Source organism: Merops nubicus, unplaced genomic scaffold (assembly GCF_000691845.1).
Source record: "Merops nubicus isolate BGI_N331 unplaced genomic scaffold, ASM69184v1 scaffold23344, whole genome shotgun sequence".
NCBI lineage: Eukaryota > Metazoa > Chordata > Aves > Coraciiformes > Meropidae > Merops > Merops nubicus.
The window spans coordinates 23,207-44,191 of NW_008602584.1; the positions used below are offsets into that span (position 1 = coordinate 23,207).

The 20,985-nt window shown below is 37.1% G+C and overlaps 2 protein-coding genes across 2 annotated transcripts in view; one reads left to right on the top strand and one right to left on the bottom strand.

The window, feature by feature from the left end:
* The window catches only part of TFB1M (transcription factor B1, mitochondrial), a 26,298-nt gene extending 5,742 nt beyond the window's left edge, over positions 1 to 20,556 (bottom strand). The window contains exons 1-5 of the mRNA XM_008938419.1: positions 20,421 to 20,556; positions 18,801 to 18,952; positions 14,962 to 15,070; positions 13,077 to 13,228; positions 7,676 to 7,795 (exon numbers count right to left, since the gene is read on the bottom strand). Coding sequence (XP_008936667.1) covers positions 7,676 to 7,795; positions 13,077 to 13,228; positions 14,962 to 15,070; positions 18,801 to 18,952; positions 20,421 to 20,553 — 666 coding nt within the window. The 5' untranslated portion in view covers positions 20,554 to 20,556. The remainder of the gene's footprint in view (positions 1 to 7,675; positions 7,796 to 13,076; positions 13,229 to 14,961; positions 15,071 to 18,800; positions 18,953 to 20,420) is intronic.
* CLDN20 (claudin 20) lies at positions 3,332 to 3,985 on the top strand. The gene has a single exon (XM_008938418.1). It carries the CDS (start codon positions 3,332 to 3,334, stop codon positions 3,983 to 3,985), a length of 654 nt encoding a protein of 217 aa, XP_008936666.1.
* Positions 20,557 to 20,985: the final 429 nt, after the last annotated feature.

A 20,985-nucleotide genomic window follows, 5' to 3' on the forward strand; every position in this document is an offset into this window, starting at 1 on the left:
GACAGAGTACAGTTTAACTCAGGGAAGTCTGCTGCCTTGCTGATGAAAGCAATGCTCTAAATCAAAATAAACTTACTTGAGACAAGTTTTACTAATTGTTAAAAATAAAGGTCTAATGATCTTGCAACAGAGCTGTTGCAAGCAAACCCACATACACTTTTTCAAGCTGTAATTTATTTGTAGGGAACAGAAACCTACAAAGAACATGTTATAACTTCACTGAACTGGACTGCTTGAGCTCCTGCTAAGACAGCTCTAAGCCAGCACTTTCACCAACTAAGTGTTCAGTACCACCATTTTATCTGTCTACTACAGACAAACGTTAGGTGTAACACCAGAGACGTAGACCTCGTACCAATCTTGTTCCAGTGTGAGGGTTTCATTTCGGTTTGCTTCCAGCAGAAATAACTGTGCCACTGCACTAAGAGCAATAACCTAGTGCCCTTGTAAGAACAGCTTGGTAACAGCTGAACTCCATTCACAGCAGGCTCACAAAGAGGACACCAAAAGTCAGGTACAGAACCAATGGGTACATTACTGCTGCAATCAGCAAGACTTTTCTCCCAAATATTTGTTTTCACACACCAGCTTGTCAAGGCCAGTTGTCTGATGTGCTGCAGTCACCACATACAACTAATTAGTAGCTTTATTCTTTTGTACAGACTCGTACAAACGAAACAAGTTATAGGATGATCTACAAAAGGGTAAGGCTATCAAGAAGAGATAAGCAAAAACTGTAGCTGAATAGAAATGTCCTACTGTTCCAATTACAAATTAAAATAAACTGCATAGTTCTTTCCTAGGAAATTTAAACTCTTAATAAGATTATCTGTGATGAAAAAAACAACCACTGACAACAAAACCCTCTGGCTTTCAGTTCAACCTAAAGGAATCCTACCTGCCCCCCATGCCACCCCCCCACCTCCATCCATAAGTCTGTTACAGTTTATGGATTCTCAGATTTTCCTCCTTTTAATCTCTGTTCACAGTTTTCATCATAGAACCTGGATATCGTTATGTATTTAGGACTAAGGGCCTTCATGTGTTTTTCTCCATAATCTCTTTGCTTTCCCTTACTCAGTGTTTGTCAAACAAAACTCATTAAACAAAGTACTCCTTTATTCTCGGGTAGATGGAACTAAGACAGCGAACAAACAGCAGTAATGCACTTGCTGTAGAGAAGAGAAAAAAAAAAACAACATTCCAAGAAATTTTGTTAATACATGCCAATGCAGTTTTATATGAGAAGGGATAGCTGCATTCGACAGAAACTGCATTTTTCCAGGACATCTACAGCGAAGAAAACATCTCTGACCTCACACCGAGCAGTAAGTGCTACACAAACAAGAATGAAACGTAACTGTACTTTTTTATGATGTTTGCAGTGGTTATGCTTGACTTTATCATGCTATTAATTTGGTTCATCACATTAAATGTAATAAATGCAAAGCACTGCAAGTGGTAGTCATGCATGTTTTTATGTTTGTTTATGCTGAAATCTTAAAAGAGGAAGCAAAGGAAGCTAACTCAAGATCCTAACTAGCTGTTGCAGAATATGCTTTTGAGTGAGTTTTGAGCTATACAGACATGCCTGTTCCTTCTGTGAAAGGAAGTTAAGCCATCTTCCCCATGGGCCTGACACAGCAGATGGTAGGTATTTGCCAAAGTAACTCTTGACAGTCTGCACAAACTGAAGCGATTTGGAAATAAGCAGGTCTTTGAAATAAGATTTTTGAAATGCATATGCTGTTGATATTCTCACCTCAAGCAGTTTTTTCTTATATATATATATATACACACGCTGGACAGAGTTAGCACAACCTTGAACAATTCCCTGAACTAAGAACAAGTAAACCTCTAATTTATATATTGTAATGTAATGGCACTTGACTGATAGAATAGATATTGATAAAAACTTTGTTGTCTTATGCATAATGAACTGAATTAAGAGTACAATGCTACAGATATTTTGCTTTCCACTTATTTCAGCTTCATCCCCTATTATTATGGCTTTTCAAAAAAAGTTCTAATACTAAAAACTCATTTCAGGAAGGTTGTTTGTTTACATTTAAAATGCCTTAGAAAGCATAATCAGATTGTGGACTGCCCCTTCTCTGTCACTTGGGTAAAAGACAAAACCTGCCAGTTATACAGCCCCACTCAAAAAAGGCAGGACACCATTTCTAATTGTTGTCACAGAGGTTTCAAACTGTTGTTCTTTATCTGATACCCCAACAGCCCAGCTGATACAACACCAACAGTTCTGTCTTCCCAGGTGCACAGTTACCATACTGCCTAAAACATTTTCATCTGGCAAATGAAATTTGACTCTCTATGCAAGAAGAGCATGGAGGTTTTTAAAATTAGTTTTTAAAACTGCTACTTCATGGCAAATTTGCTAATTATTTCACATAGGTAAGTGCCCGATTCAAAGAAAGGCACTTACAAAACTGAGCTGTTCCACATCTGTGTTAAAAACAGTATTCTATTTCAAAGCAAACAGCAGATCATATTCACTCTCGTGACTTGCTCACTACTGCTGTTCCAAGTCACGGACTGGAATCGCTGACTGAAAATAACACATTGATTTAGAAGAGACACATGTGACTTAATTGTGGAAATGCTGCAAAAAATAAATGCAATCTTATTCTCCTTTAGAATCATGAAATTTTCTAAGTTATTAAACAAAAGAAAAAAATGATATTTAAATAACTGAAATAAGGGTCTATCTTTAACCACACTTTTATTTAAAAGATAATATTTTCAATGTTCACTATTATAAAACAGCCAACAGGAGCTGACTACAGCTATCAACACACTTACAGAAGGTACTTGAAGAGAATAATGCGTTTTCTACCACGGCATTTTCCCACGACTTCTAATCTGCAAATTTCTAATGTTCCATTTACAATGTATACCTGTCTAGTAATCCTGCAGTCTCTATTCTATTACCAAAAAATACATCCACTAAAGTAAGTTTTGCTTTCTGGCTTGCAATCATGTATGAAAGGGCAGCAGCTCCTCCTTACAAGCAGTTCTAAAACACTGTCCTTTTTGCCATCATTTATGTTCAAGTACCTTGTGTACAGCTGCTCAGCTGCTCTCCTTGGCTGCAGGGTCATGTTCAGATATTCAATCAGATAGCTCTGATTTTGAATGCCAGCTTTTTTTGTTTGCTGATTTCTTCTTCTGTCCCCCTCGCACTTCTCCTCCCTCCCCTCTTCCTCCCTGTTACACAGAGGGCTACAGACAGCCTCGGCTACAAAGCAACCAACCAGTTACACTCCTTTACAAGAGAGAAACAGACAAAAGGTGACAGCAGATAACCATCATGGCATCAGCGAGCCTGCAGTTCTTTGCTTTTATTCTGGCTTTGTTTGGTGTTTTGGGAGCTATCACAGCCACCTTGCTACCAAACTGGAAGGTAAATGCAGACGTTGGTTCAAACATCATAACAGCTATAACACAGATGCAAGGACTTTGGATGGACTGCACATGGTACAGCACGGGGATGTTCAGCTGCACCCTGAAGTACTCCGTCCTCTCTCTCCCTGTCTACATCCAGGCTGCACGGACCACCATGGTGCTCTCCTGTATCCTGTCAGCCCTCGGGGTCTGCATCGCTACGGTGGGCATGAAGTGCACCAAGCTGGGAGGGGACGCCGACAGCAAGAGCCACGCCTGCTTTGCTGGAGGAGCCTGCTTCCTTCTCGCAGGCATCTTTGGACTAGTACCAACATCCTGGTACACCAGAGAGATTATTTCCAATTTTCTGGACCAGAACATTCCGGAAAGCAGCAAGCAGGAGCCGGGAGGAGCAGTTTACACAGGATTCATTTCAGCAGCGTTCCTGCTCATCGCAGGTGTCATCTTCTGCACTTCCTGTGTCAAAAAGCAGCAAGGAGCATGGATGTACCCTCCAAAACACTACCCAGCCAACGAGCAGGAGAGCAACGCAGGTTACAGCCTGAAGGACTACGTGTAAATACAGTAACTCCTATCAGCTGAGGCCTTTTTTTTTTGTGCTAAGTGTAGTTTGATTAGTTCAAAGAATGTGTAACTGAACACTTCTTAAATCTGGGTTGCAGTTATGTTTAAATAAGGTATTTCATTTATAGTGGCATCCACAAAAACAATAAGCAGGAAACAATGCTCAGGTCTGCTACAAGAGTACCTTTTTTTTGTCGATTTTCCAACCATTCTTTTTGACTTTCTAAGTAACATTTACTGAAGAAAAAGGAACTATTTTAAAACATAACTGACAGTACAATTAATGTACCAGTGGCTACTTTCTAGTTAGCAAATCAGGCCACCAGTAACATATGATGTTTTATAGAGTATCTTACATTTCTATCTTTAATTATGATGTCAGGGAAAAAAAACCCTCTTTGTCAAAGAAGCCAAACTGAGTGATTTTTAAACAACAGAAACATCTGCCTTTCATTTTGCTTTCTAAATTGCCTGGGTAACTAGATTTCTGAAAAAACAAACAAACAAACAAACAAAAAAATCAACCAACACCCCAATTCCACCCCCTCAAACTAAACCAAAACAAAAAAAGCCCAACACAACAAAAACCCAGAGCCCCAAACCTTAGCTGCATTTTATCTTCTGGATATCAGGCTGAACAAAATCAGCAGTACCATTCAAACCTTGCCAAGAGTGGCTCTTTCACTCCCAAATGCCACCTGCTGTGAGTTTCATTTATTACTGTTAAATGTCTACTGGGCTTTCACCAATTGCTACTAATCTACCACCCAAATCATTGCATGTCAGATTTGAGGATCAATACGACAACAGAAATGTAACCATGTAACTACGAAAACACCTGCAAACTGTAACACACAGGATACAAATTGAATTATCTATATTCAAGCAAAACCTGGAAGCTTCTGGCTTACACTTGCTGATAGTAGCTTTTAACAGCTCAAATAACACAGCTACCATGTATTGTCTTCTATGTTTCTGGCTTTCTAAAAATAACTTTGTAAGTTCTTTTAATTATTACTGTAGGGTCTGTTTCAGGCTCACTCCCATGTATTCCATTACTGTAAAATGCAATACAAAATGGTGATAAGAAAATAAATTTAAATAAAGAAGCTGTCTCTTTACCTCCCTTCTTTTGATTACTAATATTAGATCCTTTAGCCTTTTCTTTCAACACACAGATTTTGGGTTTTTATTGGTCATTGGCAGAGTATGGTCTATATAAATGCTTCTATATATATGCTAAGCAAGAATCAAATTGCTGTTAATTTGTGGGCATAGGTAAGGGAGTGAAAAGGGCTATTGTACAGGCCTTTAGATTAGGAGTATGATAAATGCTGGACAAATCTTTCAACAAAACCAACTGCTATTTTTGGCTTATGTACAACTTCCACTTGCTATATTATTAGCCTGAAATTCAGTAAAACAGTATGAAGGGGCCTTAACATTTTATGTACAGTTTGTTGGAAAGAGTAAGATCTTCTGCTACAGCATCTGAGAAAGTGAAATGTTTTATGCACCTAATATATGAAGAGTTTTTATTCTCATATACATAGCACAGAATTACATCTTGCTTGTATTACTACTGTTCTGTAGCCATGTTGATTTTCCTATGTATTCATTCCTAATGCTATTATCAACAGCCTTTTGGTATTGCAGAGGCTTAACTATGACCAAAAAGCCGATTTTTCTTTGCTTAGACAATACTGTGCAGCACCATTCTATGAACCAAGAGTCTTTTATGTCTCAATATTCATAGTACTTCATTCATGGAGCAAGAGGTATCAATTCCTTCTCAAAAACATGCATCCCCATCTTTATTAAGAGATTTGACATGACACTACGTATGTGCATTAAACCTAACATTTGTAAAATAAAAACTAAAGGTGTTTTTCCAGGAAGGCGTAAGGAAAAGGTAATAATTGCATACTGTAAAAGCAAAATGAAGCATTCCTCAGCTACATAAGTAGCAAAACCTTCTTCCTAAGACTTTACATTAGAAGTATCTGAACTTCTTTGTATACCTATGAAACAAAAATCAAGCAGTGAGACACTTCATTCACAAAATGCTTGCAAGAACTTCCTAAGAAAAAGATTGTATCAGAAACATTAATGTCTAAAACCACATCAGCCTACAACTAAAAGAACAGGGACAAACCAGAAGTCCAATCTCCAAGAGGATTCTGAAGGAAACAAAGTGAAAACAGGTGCCAGGTCTGTCTGAAAAATCTGTACTTTCTGCTGTTGCAATATAAGTAATACTTGAAAGAAAGAGATTAAATAAAAATAGGCTTGCCTTAGGTGGTACTGCCTTTTTCATTCAACAGAGCACTGGCTGCAGGACCTGCTTGTAGTAAGACATTTGTCACAACTGTACGAGACAGTAAACTATGGCCTTTTCAGTACAGGAAAATGAGAATATCAGTTATAGCTTCCCAATTCTGAGACACAGTCTACACAAAACTTTTGACTACACTAGCTCTACTGTGACCTCAAATCGCATCAGCTGTTGGGAAACCACCACCACAAAATTGAAATTTTGGACTTACTGAACACTACTTGACCTATTAACAGTGAGATGACATCCCGAAATTATTTTTCATTCAGGTAGGAGACAGGAGAAAATAATAATAAAAAAAAATAAAAAAATGCAAAGCAAAATTACGACATCTTAAGCATGGTCATTTTTCCTCACAACAGACTGCTGTCACAACTAATAATTCAACATGTTTAAACAGCAGAATTTTGAATAATCAGACTATGCCCAGACAGAGGCCTTAAAATTCATTGGGATAAAGAAGAGAGAATGACCTTCCAAAAGGTCTCAAAAGATAAGCCTGATGAGAAAAAACACAGAGACGGACTATAACAAGGGGGAAGGGAGAGGTATTGATGAGCTGAGTTGATCAGTTTAAGAGGAACTTTCAGAACCTGCAAAATATTTCTGAAATAGAATAGTAGACTTCCACATGCACTCAGGGGAAACAGATGGAACTTAGACACATTCTTGACCAAAATGAAGTTTAAATTATTAATTATTGATTCCTGTAATCATAATGTCTTAATAAAACCCAGTGGCAGTAGACAACAGCAAAGAGACTGTTCTTCTTTACTCACTCAAGAGCAGATAGGAGGGAGAAAAGATTATTACTTTTTTAAACAGGCAGTAGGATGTTGGTGACAAAGTGCTATAGTGAATGGGAGGGAGCTAAATATGCTGAAATTGAGTGAAACAAACATTATAGACTGGGTAAAATTAGAGATCTCTGACAGATACGACAAATTAAAAGCTTTGATTTATCAGGGTCTTTCGAAAGACCCATCAAATTTTCTAGTCCCAATTCCCTAAGTGTTTACAAATGCAGACTGTGAAGCAGCAGGCTTTCCAAAGGAGCTACAATCCCAGCAGACTATCCCCTCATTAAATCCTAATCTCAGCTTCCACCCAAAGCAGTATGCTGATCTTGCAGATAGGCTTCAAGGTCAAAGCCAAGTTCTGAGGAACCAAAAAGAAAAGCACCTCCTAGAAGCAAGTATGCTTTGTGTACAGGAATATCACACCACTCCACTTCGTAGTATGGAGATGCTGAAATACAGCAGCCAACTCTGTTCCTTACTCAAAATCACACATATATTGCTTGACTGACAAATGAAGAAAGAAAACCCAAAGAAATACAACAAAACTTACCTCCGGCTTTGGAACAAAGGCTTGACCTGGAATTACAAAACAGTTTTCAACAGTGCAGAGATGCTGAGCCATGATGGACAGTCTGCTACGTTGCTTACCTCCTGGATTAGCTGTAAGCCTCTATTGAAGAATCAAAACATCTAAATCAGTGAAACCAAACTGACCAAGTGGTCAGTTACATTAAGCCTGATCTTCAGCATAATCAAAGGCAAAGACAAACCCCTGCCCCAAAACTAATTGTTAAGAACTCTTATCAAGTTTATGCCCAGTTCATCTAGAACTGTTTCCAGGGTACCAGCATTTCATTAACATACCATGCTAATTTAGAGCCTCAGTCCTGCAATAAAATGCACGCAAAAAGGAGCTCCTTGAACTCCTACAGAACTTAATGAATGCCAACAGGATTTTGCATGGGCACAAGAAAAAACTAAAACTATTTTGACTGCAGGTTTCAAAATGAACGTAACATCAGCTGACAGTATTCTCATACACTTTCCTTCCACTCTTTCTGTATCTAATATCACAATTTTTCCTCCTACAAGACGAAGTGAATCTCCATAAACTCAAAATCAGTTAGAAACCAAGATTTCTTCATTATTATCTGGTCTATGCTTACAATATATGCAAGGAAGCTGGGTCTACTTTACATAAATTTAAATATCTAATAGTAAGAACATTTAATACTTAATGCTCAATTTAGTAATTCTCTGATTTTCACCATGAAACTTCTTAAAAAGATTATAAAAAAGGTAGCCTGGACAGAGGTTTTCTACACTTTCATGACCTGGCAAGGAACATGTCCTGTGTGTTTTGTTAGCACAAGCAGCATTTAAACATAAAAAGCATCCAGTAAAACAAGTCTCAAATGGTAAGAGACATTGCACTAACAATACAGAAATAAAACAGTGGATATTCCTGTTCTTATGTGCCACCATTTTAATAAAAGGTAAACATGAAAACAAATATACATATTTAGCAACATCTGTACATCATGTACCTTCAGATGAAAAGCCTACTCATTAATTGCTGCCATGCTTATCAGAACTATCCTTGAAAAAGAAAATGAAATCTACTGTCTAAGGGTTTGGGTTTTTTTTTTGGTTTGTTTTTTAAACAAACCTCCTGAAAGGCAGTTTAACTAACAGCATACAGTAAATAAAATACTTTTCAATGGTTTTTCAGAAAGAGGACTCACTGATTCTTTCTGCTTACATCAACATTTAAAACTACCTTCATTAGTGTTTCAGAGGAAACAGATTTTAAAAAAATAGTAATTTTAAAAAATCTATCCACCATCATTATTATTCTCTAAAAAAAAAACATGAGCTGCAAAGTCTAACAATGCAATCAGATCTGCACTTCCTTAACCTCTGCAGTGGAAATGAAAAAGACCTAATGACAATGCTTGTTACCCTCCCAATGCCAATTCAAACAAGCCAGCCTTCGCTTCCCACCAAAACAATCTACCAAGTCTCAGGCAGTTACTTCCTGCTTCTCCGCTACAAAAGGGATAATTTAACAACATCCACTTCTGGCCAGTAACATCTTAACCCACTTCAACCACAGCTGCAGGAGCATACCTGTGTATGGCAATGCTCATAAATACATGAACACAAAAACGCTGAGCACCTAATCCTAGAACAGAATCACAGAATAGTTTGAGCTCGAATAGGCATTTAAAGGTCATCTAGTCCAACCCCTGCAGCAGTGAGCAAGGACATCTTTACATACACCAGGTTGCTCACAGGCCCATCCAACCTGATCTTGAACGCTTACAGGGATTGGGCATCTACCACCTCTCTGGGTGTCTTATTTCAGTGTTTCACCGTCCTCATTAAATTAAAAATTTCTTTCGTCTATCTAGTCTAAGCCTACCCGCTTTTAGTTTAAAAACATCGCCCCTACTCCTATCACAACAGGCCTTGCTAAAAAGTTTGTCCTCATACTTCTGCAACATGATCTATTCTTGCAGGTTTTTTTCCCCTCAGTTCTTCAATTTTTTTATCCCTATTTTTAAAATACAGGTGGCATCTGACACTGCACCAAGCAAACCATGATGGAGTTCTGCTAACTAGGCCACAATTTGGCATCCGCTGTTAAAAGTTCAGCAAGGCATGAAGCAAAACAAAGATTCTGAACCTGGAATACAATCAAGGTGGTACCTGACATCTCTTTTAACACTGCTCACCATCAACCACTCTGCATGAGTACTTCAGGAACAACTGTTTTGTTCTTCAGTAAGCTCTACCATACAACTGTGCTTTTCATAAATGCATATTAAAACCCCATTACCAATGAATCTGCAAAATCTGTCACAGGAGTTAACCTACATCAAGAATAAGACTTGTAAAGCTGATCACAGAAAGGCATATTAAACATATTTTAGTACATGAGCCACTTTCTGCGAAACACTTTTTTTTTTAGAACCTAAGGATTTATATTTAACCTGTATGAGTTATGAAAGCAGCATGCTAATTTTTCTTCTGTTGGCTGCTCAAAATTGTGAATTATTTTCCACTTTATTAGCACCTTTTGCCTAATGTTCTAAATAGCAGTGTTAGATACAAAATGATTAAGTAGTCTGCTCTTCTAACACGCCTGTCTTCTAGATATCCAACAGTTTAGCACCCCACCTCCCAGCCTGCAGTTCACGCTGGCAGAGCAGTTCAGACAAACTACTTTCTGCCCAGTTTTACTCAAAATGAGAGACTGACAAAGATCTTCTATTTAAACTGAAATATAATTCATTTTAATGGAAGTGGGCCAGGAACTAGCAAGCCTAGCTGGCAGATTTGAGGTGAAGCACTGAGGAATTTGGGGCAAGGTAAAAATTCTTATCCCCAAAGTAAGTAACAATTTTACAAATTTAAACTACAGAAAAACAAACTTATGTGCTGAAAACTTAAGTGTGCTATTTTTACTGCTGTGGATATCTGGCCTTACCCTCCTTAACAGGCCTCAGAATTCAGTATATAATGTAACTGCAGGTTCTCATCAAGAGTTTTAATCAAATCCTATCAGAACAGAGTGGTCTGCAGTCCTAAGTCTGTACTGACAGAACTCATGCCAATGTAGCTGTGCTACAAGGAAACAGAAAAGAGGCAACTACCACCTGCAAGAAAGGCAAAGGTATTTTCTACCTGTTAAACTTGCAAAAATGAGCTTGATGACAAGTAACACAGCATATTGCTTTATTTTCTTACTGTTAACATCAAGTTAACCTAGCTGACTATAAAGCACACAAATCCACTCTATGACACTATCTTGCACATCTGCTGAGCTTATGGCATATACACTGAGACTTTCTTTGATACTTAGGTTCTTAGATTACAAACATCCAGTGAGGACATCACTCTTCTGAATAGAGGACGTTTTCCTTTCAAGAATATAAATCCACAGATCTATAAAATATCAGTAACTTATTTATTATCTGCACTAGCTACACTTTTCTCTGTTTTCCGATCTGGATTTTTTTAATGCCTGAAACCACATGATTTCAGAACAAAAGATGCCCATATATGCCAAATTACAATGGTTAACTTAAGCAGTTCCACCAGACCAGAAAAAAAGACGTGGATTTTAATTATCATCCTTTCTTCAAGTCATAAAACAAAACAGCCTCCCTCAAATGATTTTTTTTATTATCTCAAATCAATTATGGAAATGTAAACCTTGAAACTTTGAAATTTTGTTTTCAGTGGAAGAACTGTGTTTAAATAGATATAAGAACTGCAGTCAGGAGATCCCAGAATGTAAACTCAACAACAATTAACACTGATTCATTGCATGATCCTGAACAATGTAATTCAATGTCATAGAGTTTCTGACCTCTCAGAGTTTTATGTAGAAAGAACTTAAAGAGTGCATGGCACTTTGCATCTCATTGAGCTATGCTGGCTGCAGAAGCACTATAATCTGCATGTCACCAATGGCATATGCAGCTGGTTACAGCTATATAAAGTACAGAGTACATTTATGCTCTCACTCTGTGCTAGGCAAATTTTTTTCACAAAACTTTGCATCTTACCCATCATCACCTTGCATTTTACATTATAGTCCATTAGCCGTATTTTGCAACAACGTCTAATCTCAAATGACATGAAGTCCTTCTGGAAAACAGATTTGGATTTTTAATGCCCGAGACCACAGTTGCTCAGAACTGAACGAGGAAATCCAGCTTACTTCACACCAAGTGCTTGTCCCTGGTGTTCTCTAGAGCCACCTACTGGAAATACTCCAGTACTTGAATCTTGACTGCAGGCCTAAAGTAATGACACTACAATATGGTTTTCCGTGACTCCCCAAAATGATAGAAGGCATACCATTTGCATATATAATGCTACTAATTTACATACAAAAAAAAGAAACACAGAAAAATCTTCCCATTAGACTTTCTATTTTGAAAGATTAAATAACATACATTTAGGTTGCACACAGAAAAAAAAGGTACTTATGAACACTAGAGTAACAAGGTGAAAATGCATTTTTTCAGATTCATGTGCAATTCATTTTTCTTGTTTTTTTTTTTTAAAAAAAAAAAAAAAAGTGAGATGCTGGTAAGAAGCCATACTGCTTTCACAAATTGAAAGCAAAAGGTTTTCCCACCTCAACGTTAGGATACATTCCATGAAATAGCAACAGAAATAGACCATTAAGTCTGAAAGCATTCTGGAGTAAACCAACCTAGTATCAACTGACCTGGAATATCAACTGACCTAAAATTAACACTACTACATAGCAGATCAGTTTGGCCTTCTTTGAGAACCTAAGTACTGACAGAAAGTAACATCTCATTATGCACTCGTGCTTGTTGTGACAGACATCAAATTATATCTCTTTACACACACAAGACTGGCAGCAACCCATTAATAATTCTGACATCATGTCTCGTTCAAAAAAAGTAAAAATTAGTTTCCACGGCCTTGACAAACACTCCGTGTTTTAAGTGTTTAATCACAACTGGAAATAATGCTAACTTTCCATTTTTCCTTATTTCAAGGAAGGTGTCTTTTTTTTAAAAAAAAAGATTTTTAATTAAAGGGCAAAGGAAATAAACAGTAATGAAAAAACAGACTGATGAAATGATGCATATGAATGACTAAGTGAAGAAAGATATTTACAAACAGAAGAGTGCTGTGGTATCTATTAATGTAAAAAAAAAAAAAAGTAGACTTAAATAAAACAGACTAACTACCTCAAGTAAATACATCCCTCTGTAAGGAATTGTTTTTAAAAATAATATTTATGTGGTGTAAAAGATCAGGGCAGATGATTAGCTCAACATTAAAACACTTTTTAAACCAAATTAAGATTGCTTCTGTACTTTTAAACAAAAGGTTGCATGTAAACAATTGTTTGTTCAATTTAGCATGTGTAAACTGGGAAAACACTAACATCTTACCTCTGCAACTTCCTTCTGAAAAGTCAATGTCATCTGCGTCCTGCCATAAACAAAAGGTCCATCCTTTTTGGAAACATTTTCAAGCCATTTGATGATTAGAGGAGTTGAAACACTGAAGGGCAGGTTCCCAATGATATGTATATCTGGTGGCTCTGTTAACATATGAGGGAAGAAAAACAACTGTCAAAAAGTTTTGGATAAGATTCTCGAAAGAAAGAACACGTAAGTAGGGAAGATATGTGCTATCAACGTAGACTTAAAATATGAAAACAATTTTTATCATGCCACGCCAAAATTATGCATTGCAATTTATACTTGTCTTACACTGACAAAACTGTGCTACTGTTCTCAGTAATTAGCTGGAAAAAACTGCTTAGCTTTGGTTCTCATTTACATTTGAATAAATCAGTAGCTTTCAGCTGATAAGTAGATTGCAGCTGAGCTACACCAGAATAGCAAAACTGTAACAACAGAAAAACTACCAAAGTGGTTCTATGATTTTAAACTACAACAATTAGGTACAGAGTGAATAGCCACACTCATCCTTTTGTGTAACAAGTTCCTCCCAGGGGCATTTCAATGAGTCTTCATAACCCTTCAAACAATCACCTAGCTCAGACTGGAAGAGCCCCCTTCTGTAGAGGCCTCTGAAATCAAAAGGTCTCAGAGCAAGTATAAGACTTAGCCAGAGGAAGCAATATGTATGGTTTAATTATGGAACATGCCAGTATATATGAGTGTTGTACAACACAAAGCAGGTATTTCTTTAGCAGGCATCCTTATGTCTAAACACGAGTGCAAGAGAAGTGGACTAAACAAACGCATGTGTATTGTCTTAGATATCACAGCACTTAATAATATGAGTAAGATATATCAAATTCAAGCTGGTTTTCTGGTATGCTTATTATGCACTTTTGGCTGTCATATTTCTAGCATATTTGTGGTACTACACACATACATCAGAGATGGCCAAGTATCACTCCAAAACTCAGAGGCCTTTCAGATTTTCATATGACAATAATACAGAAAATGCACATCTTGCCTCTAATTAGCTCCAAAGGCAATGACTTATATCTATGTTCCAAAAAGGTAAACATTAAAAAATTGCACTACGCTTGCGTGCATGCATTTTTGCATAGTTTTGTTTTGTGAAGCACTTTACCTTTTCCAACAAGGCAAATACAGTATGGAATTTTTCAAGGTGGACATAATGTGGCATAGTCTTTTATGTCCTAAGTCAGAAAGCAGTTTACTACTCTTCAGGCACTGCAGACAATGACTCTACCTTAAGATAGGAAACTTGGAAAAGGGGACTAGGAGGTGATCTCTGATTTATCAAATAATATGACATTTTAAAAAAGAGGATGTTTCTCAAGTCCTGTGAGAACATCAGATTTGAAAAAACCAAACCCCAGATTTCTGAGTAGATTCTACTTTTGCCAAAGATCTCCAGCTGAAACCAAAACAATGAGAACACTAAATTTTTGAGGACAAATTTCCTAAAAGTTTCAAGGCAAATTACAGAAATTCCTTCAGTGGAAGGATAGCAGTGCTGGCCTCTGGCTTCCTCAAAAAGAGGAAGAAACTAGGAAAAAAGTATACCATTTGATTTGCTTTTATACTTTCCGAGAGTCATTATTGTACAGTCAAGACACTCTAAGGTTAATAATTGCAAAGCGTCTCCATGTTGACGCTACTGTTTTGTCTGGGGAGAAGTTGATTCTCCTTTGTCTTCTAGAAAGGAAGAAAGTGAGCTTGTCTCTCTCACCTTCAAAATGTACCACAGGAGAGTAACACCTCCACTGACTTAACTCCAACTATATCACCACACTTAAGACTATCTCAGAAGCCTTAAAAATTAAGTAAGCCAATTATAAATACTAACCATCCTCCCAGTTCTTTTTTAAGTGCTTTGGAAAAGCCCTCTCCATCTTGTATGTCAGGATATCTCCATGAACAATGTGCACTTTTCCTGGAGCTGCTTCAGACAACATCTGTTTGGAAGCAAGCAAGCAGAACTCACAGTGAGTATTAACCAAACTGATTTCCAGTCACAGCCACAGCAGGAGTGAAACCATTGTTATGTATTTATCTTCAATATACAGCAGTTAAAACTGAGCACACTATTAGTGAGTATTTAGTTTCAAAAAGAAAACACTACTGAATAAAGTTTCATGTGTGGTTCTGTAAGGGCTTATTGTTCACAAGCTGAAACTTGACAAGACTGCAAAGAGTCTCCTCAACAAGGACAATTCACAAACCCTGGCCACTAACTGGATTTCACCTGATTTAAGTAATAATAATGCAAGCAGTAGGTTTTCAAAAGTTTTTAGACCCATCACCTATGGAAACAAGGCTTGTGCTGTTTATTCTGTTTCTCCTGCAGCTGCAGGGTCTTTTGCAGGGTTTTAGCTATATGTGACACAAGGCTGCAGAAATAGCAATTTTTTCCTTTTACATAAAAAAAGGGCGAAAAGATTCTCTTATTACTCCTTGTAGTAGGTCTGAACTCTCACCATTAAAGACAAAGTAGTACCCAAAAATGAAGGAATGAGCACCTAACAGTAGAAAAAAATCTCAAAAACTTGTATCTTTTTAGACATTAAAAAATCCACTCTGTTGTCAACTTCTGTATCCCACTTCTGCAGATTAGCTAGTATTTAATAAAAGTTAAAAGCAAACTCAGAAAGGGCAGTGGCTTGATGACCAACCCTTTCATTTCTGGTGTCAGTTTACGCAATCGAAATGAGTGAATTTTTTTTAAATGTTGCACTAAACTTTTCTCTTACAGGATGAAACTGTGCACAAAAAGCTCAATTCAGAAGCAAAGCCAAGTTTTATAAAGATGACATTTGGAGATATTTATTGTTCCTAAGTCAGAATAGTGTAAAATGGCTTAAAGAACAATTTTGCTTTTGCACACAGATCCAAATCCATAAAAAGTTAAGTGCTGGTGGCTTAACTGCTATAATAAACTGCTCACCATTGTTAGCTCCATCTTCAGTCTGAATCATGGTTATGTGCTTAGGGGCACAAACAGCTTTCACAGGTCTCTGAGCCAAAGGAAAGTGCTGCTTTCTCATACTGCTCACAAAATGTTTGCATGAAATTTTTTGAGCAAAAGGTTTTTTTATCATCCAAACAACTACATTATGTGTAAAGTACTAAAAAAAAAAAATCTTAACTAAAAGACTAGATCTTAGGAAGAAGTTCTTCAGTACAAGAGTGGTGAGACTCTGGAACAGATTGCCCAGAGAGGTGGTGGATGCCCTCTCCTGGGAGGTGTCCAAGGCCAGGCTGGATAAGGCCTTGAGCAACCTAGGCTAGCTGAGAGGCGTCCTGGCCCATGGCAGGGAGGTTGGATTGGATGATTTCCAGGGTCCCTTCCAACATAAGCCATTCTATGATTCTGTGACAAAACCTAACTGTTTCTACATGTTTTCAGTTCAATTATGTCCAAATAGGAAAAATAAATCTAACCTCAAGTGCAAGCCACCCAGTGGATTTTTCAGCATTATACTGGCAATTAGATGGCACAAAAATTTACTAATCTGCCATGTTTTGTCAAATCTTTCTTTGACGCTGCTATGAATACTGCAACCAGATGAAAGATAATGTAAGATCAATACAGTTAGAAAATAGCATGAGAGGAATGTTTGGTTTTTAATAGTAGTTTTAATGTCAAGAGGAGGTTGGGTTTTTTTGATTATCACACTTGACAAAAAATGAAAACTGCACTTAATTTGTGGGCCAAAAGTCACAGTTGTGTATTTTCAGTTTGAAATAAAGACTCAGAAACCCACCGAAACTTTCTCCGTTTTAAGGCCAACATGTGCAGCTAACACAGTTCAAGGAGCTCTTGTGCACCAAGCACACAAGCCAAGTGATTCTCCATCATACAGATCCTCTCGTTTCTCACACACAACCTAAAGGGCATAATTTAAAAAATGAAATGGCATTCCTTGAAGAATTCTATGTTCTATACACTCTCTGGCTGAGAGCACCCTTTCTCTCCCCATAAATCTTTCCAGCCTAACAACTATTTAGGGCATATGGCACAGGGAGGTTGTGATTCTTTAAGAGCCAGACAGAACTGACAGACTCTCAGCTTGTGTAAACATTTGCTCTGTATACATATGTTTCTCACTATATTTCAGTTCTGCAGTAAAGATCTCAACCTGTTTTGTGATAGAGACCACAGCCTGAAAAAGTTAATGGAAAATGCTGCATGTTTTACTTCAGCAATTTTCTAAGTACCTAAATAGACATTCTTAAGTAATAGGCCCCAATTGTTATTTTAATCTCTGACATTTTCTACTATACAAATCTCACCCTTTTTATTATCATTTTGTTTGATAGAGCTTTTAATGGGAAACCAGAAAAAAAAAAACCATAGGTATTACAACCCACATTATCACAAAAGAAAGATTCAGTTATGTATTATCTTATTTGAAGGAAAAAAGTAATATCAAATTTAACACTAATAGATGCAACATATGTCTTATTCATTCACATCCACTGAGTTATAGCATCTTTATATCCAATAATCTAATTCAGACATTTATTTCTACTGAGAAGATTGCTAATTAAAAATAATGACTAATGTTAATTCACTTGAATAGTAGAGATAATTACCTACCAAAAGCTCATTATACACCCTGAACAGTATACTTGTATTCACAGAAATCTGTTGCAGTGGTTGCATTTTGGAAAATCAGAAAAATTGTCCAAGTCCTTAAAAAAAACTCTGTTAACTAAAGCAAGTATCATTTAATCTCAAATTATCTCCAATCTCAAGCCAGTTCTTAAAATCTAAAATAAAAATACAGATTTTCCCCCACTCAAGGGAAGTGAAAACACAAAGTTTTCATACTTTATAAGGTGAAGATGATGTACAGTAAATTACCAACGGCTAGGCCTACAAAGACACAGCTACATGCATATTTAGGTTTAAGGATACCAGTGGTTTCACTCATATCTTAAATTTGTTTTGTCCTACAAAGATGGCAGCAGTTCTCAAGTGAACTTCCTGTTTATTTCCCCCACTGATTTACTACAAGTCACACAGTGCAATATAAGGAAAGACCTCTGAATTGTTATAATCTGAGCTTGTAGAGGCACAAGAAACCAGTAAGATCTGGAAATTCTGGATTCTCTTTTTCTTGCTAGGTTTATACAGCCAAATTCCATAAACATGGAAACTTAATAGCAACGCAAGTAGATGGCATTTGAAAAATGCCACAATGACTTGTGAACTTACACCAACTTTAGAAGAAAGCAACAAGAGTATTTTTTTTAAAATGTACAATAAATTGTCTTTTATTCCTCTGTATCTGGATGTTAATCTATGCTGAACTATATTAACTGAAGATACGATTTCAAAATTTACTAAGCTTTAAAGCATAACTATTAGGATTAAAATGAAAAATAAGGCACTACGTTTAGCCTTCAAATTACTATTTCACCTGCATGGTGAAATACAACCAAAGCATCTCAACCTGAAAAAAAAAACAGACAGGCTTCAGCATTAATTCAGTTGTAAAATCAGGTCCTAAAGGAAAACAGGAGCAATTAATTGCTTTACTGATAGCTGTAATTAAAACCAAAGAAGCAAACTTATTTTCAATGCTGAGATCTCAACAAGACACTTGGAACCCTTCTATGTTCTTAAAATGTTATTCAGTGTTGTGCATGCATGTATACAAATTATTCACCAGTAGATACCTGCAATCCTGGAATAAATCGAGTATCTTTTTCAATTAAAAGGAGCTGTTCAACACCAGCACTGAGAATGGATCTGGTAATTCCTCCTGGCCCAGGGCCCACTTCGCAAACATGGGCATTTTTCAGCTCCCCAGCTTGTTTCACTATCTTGTCTGCAAGACACAAAGAACATTCTCAGCCTTCATTCTCCAGAACATTCCGCTCACTAAGATAAACTCATTGTTTATTGTTAAATCACAAGTGTGCTTATCTCAGAACAGACACAAACAGTGACACATCCCAGTTAAATGATCACACACCTGCTAGGCAGCACAGATTTCAGATTTGTTTCATACTACAAGCTACATTCAGCTATTTAAAAAATTTCTCTCTAATACACATTGTTACTCATTACAGAATCAGATAAGAAGAGAGTATTACTTCTCATCTGTAAACTAGCAGTGCTCTTCCTCTGCAAATAAGCACTTGTGTTCAACACCCTAAAGTCTCACTGCTTACCCTTATAAAGGTATTTCACTACAGCACCTCTGCTTCAATGAAATTTAGGAAGTAAAAGAGGCACAGTGAGGCTCTACTGAGATTACAATATGGACAGAGCAATTTTATGACGGGGGAGCTGAGTAAGGTATGAGCTGGAATACAGGCAACTGGTAGCTACAGGAGGCAGGGCAGCTGGAAGCTGAGGAAAGAATACCTGTACGTAAATGGAAGGGTGCAACACTGAAAGGTGTTATAGCCATGGATTAACAATTAAAATAAGGATAAAAAAAGTAGTTAATGAAGCAAAGAAGCATAGAGGGAATATGCTGAGAGAAATTATGCTGCTTCTTAAGTATGCAATATAAATAAGAAATATCTGAAGGTCTGTCTACTTGTAAAGCTTTACATGCAAACATTTTTATTCCAGGATTAGTCCAGTTGTTCAGAAAGTTGAAGGGAATTTCATGTTAATTTCCTAAATCTTTACCAACCTGAATCTTCAAATGCAATCAAAACAACAGCTATGTGAAGCTGCACTGCACTTATTACTGCAAAACCCAGCCACCACCAATGAAGAAACCCACCACTGACTGAGCAGTGCCAGCTCTGTCACCCATTCCTGACATGAGGCTGAAGAAAGCTGAATTGTTTAGAATAATACAACTGGTTCAAAAAAGCTACATTTCCAATAAACTGAAGCAAATAACAGTCCAGTCATACAATATATATTAAGTTAAACTGAACAATGAATCACAGTACTTTCTATGATACACAATAATCTGAAAAAAAAAAAAATACTCATTTTTTTGAATCAAACTACGATAGTACTTGAACAGTAGAAGTGCTACTAAGGCTTGCATTTTTGCATTTCAATCAGTAACCCCTATCTTATATAGGAATATACTTCCTACCTAAAAATTAGTTTATAAAGAACTGCATTTTGTAGGAATTTGTAGTAAAATCCGTTTGTCCAAGACAAACTACTTGCAAAATAAGTCTTTAAAGGTTTACCTTTGAGCTGCCATTAGTTTGACAGATATCATCATGTACACACCACCTCCTTAGCTAGAATCTGGATTTGGAAGAAAGCCAGGACACACATGCTATAGTAGGTAAAAATATTAGAATAAAATATTTAACCTGTCAATCGCAAATCCAGTAGAAAGTTCTGGGAAAGTTGTTTCTGTGCTTTAAGGCGAAAGAGTTTAATAATCTCTCCAACAGTTGGCAGGGGAGGCAGGTGGAAAGCTGCCACCTTTCCTGGAGCAGCCATAAGACAAAACTCTTGTTCCTTCCTCCTAAGGATTGACATTGAAAAGATGATTCTAGTATATGCAATAAATTACAATATACTTAACATTAACAATACTACTAAGCAAACAAACCAAGACATGACTTATGAATCAATACACAAGCACTAGATTTTAAACTTCAGTATTTTGATTACTGTCTACAGTGCCTGTGCTTAAAATTTATTTGTGGGATTCGGGCAAGTCTCATTTTCTAGCTGCGCCAAAACATCCGGTAAAACAAAACTCTCTCAAAATTGCCCAATGTCAATCTTTCATTATTTTAGCAGGAAATCATTCAGGATAATATAAAGAATGGGTATTTTTAACGGGACCGTCCCTCAAGAACTGCCCTGGTCCCCAGCAGCAGCGCAGGGGGTTGCCCGGGCCCCGCCCCACACCCCAACCCGGGCGGC

Bases quoted from the DNA above. Each gene is read 5' to 3' on its own strand.
- CLDN20 (XM_008938418.1), top strand. From the start codon at position 3,332: ATGGCATCAGCGAGCCTGCAGTTCTTTGCTTTTATTCTGGCTTTGTTT.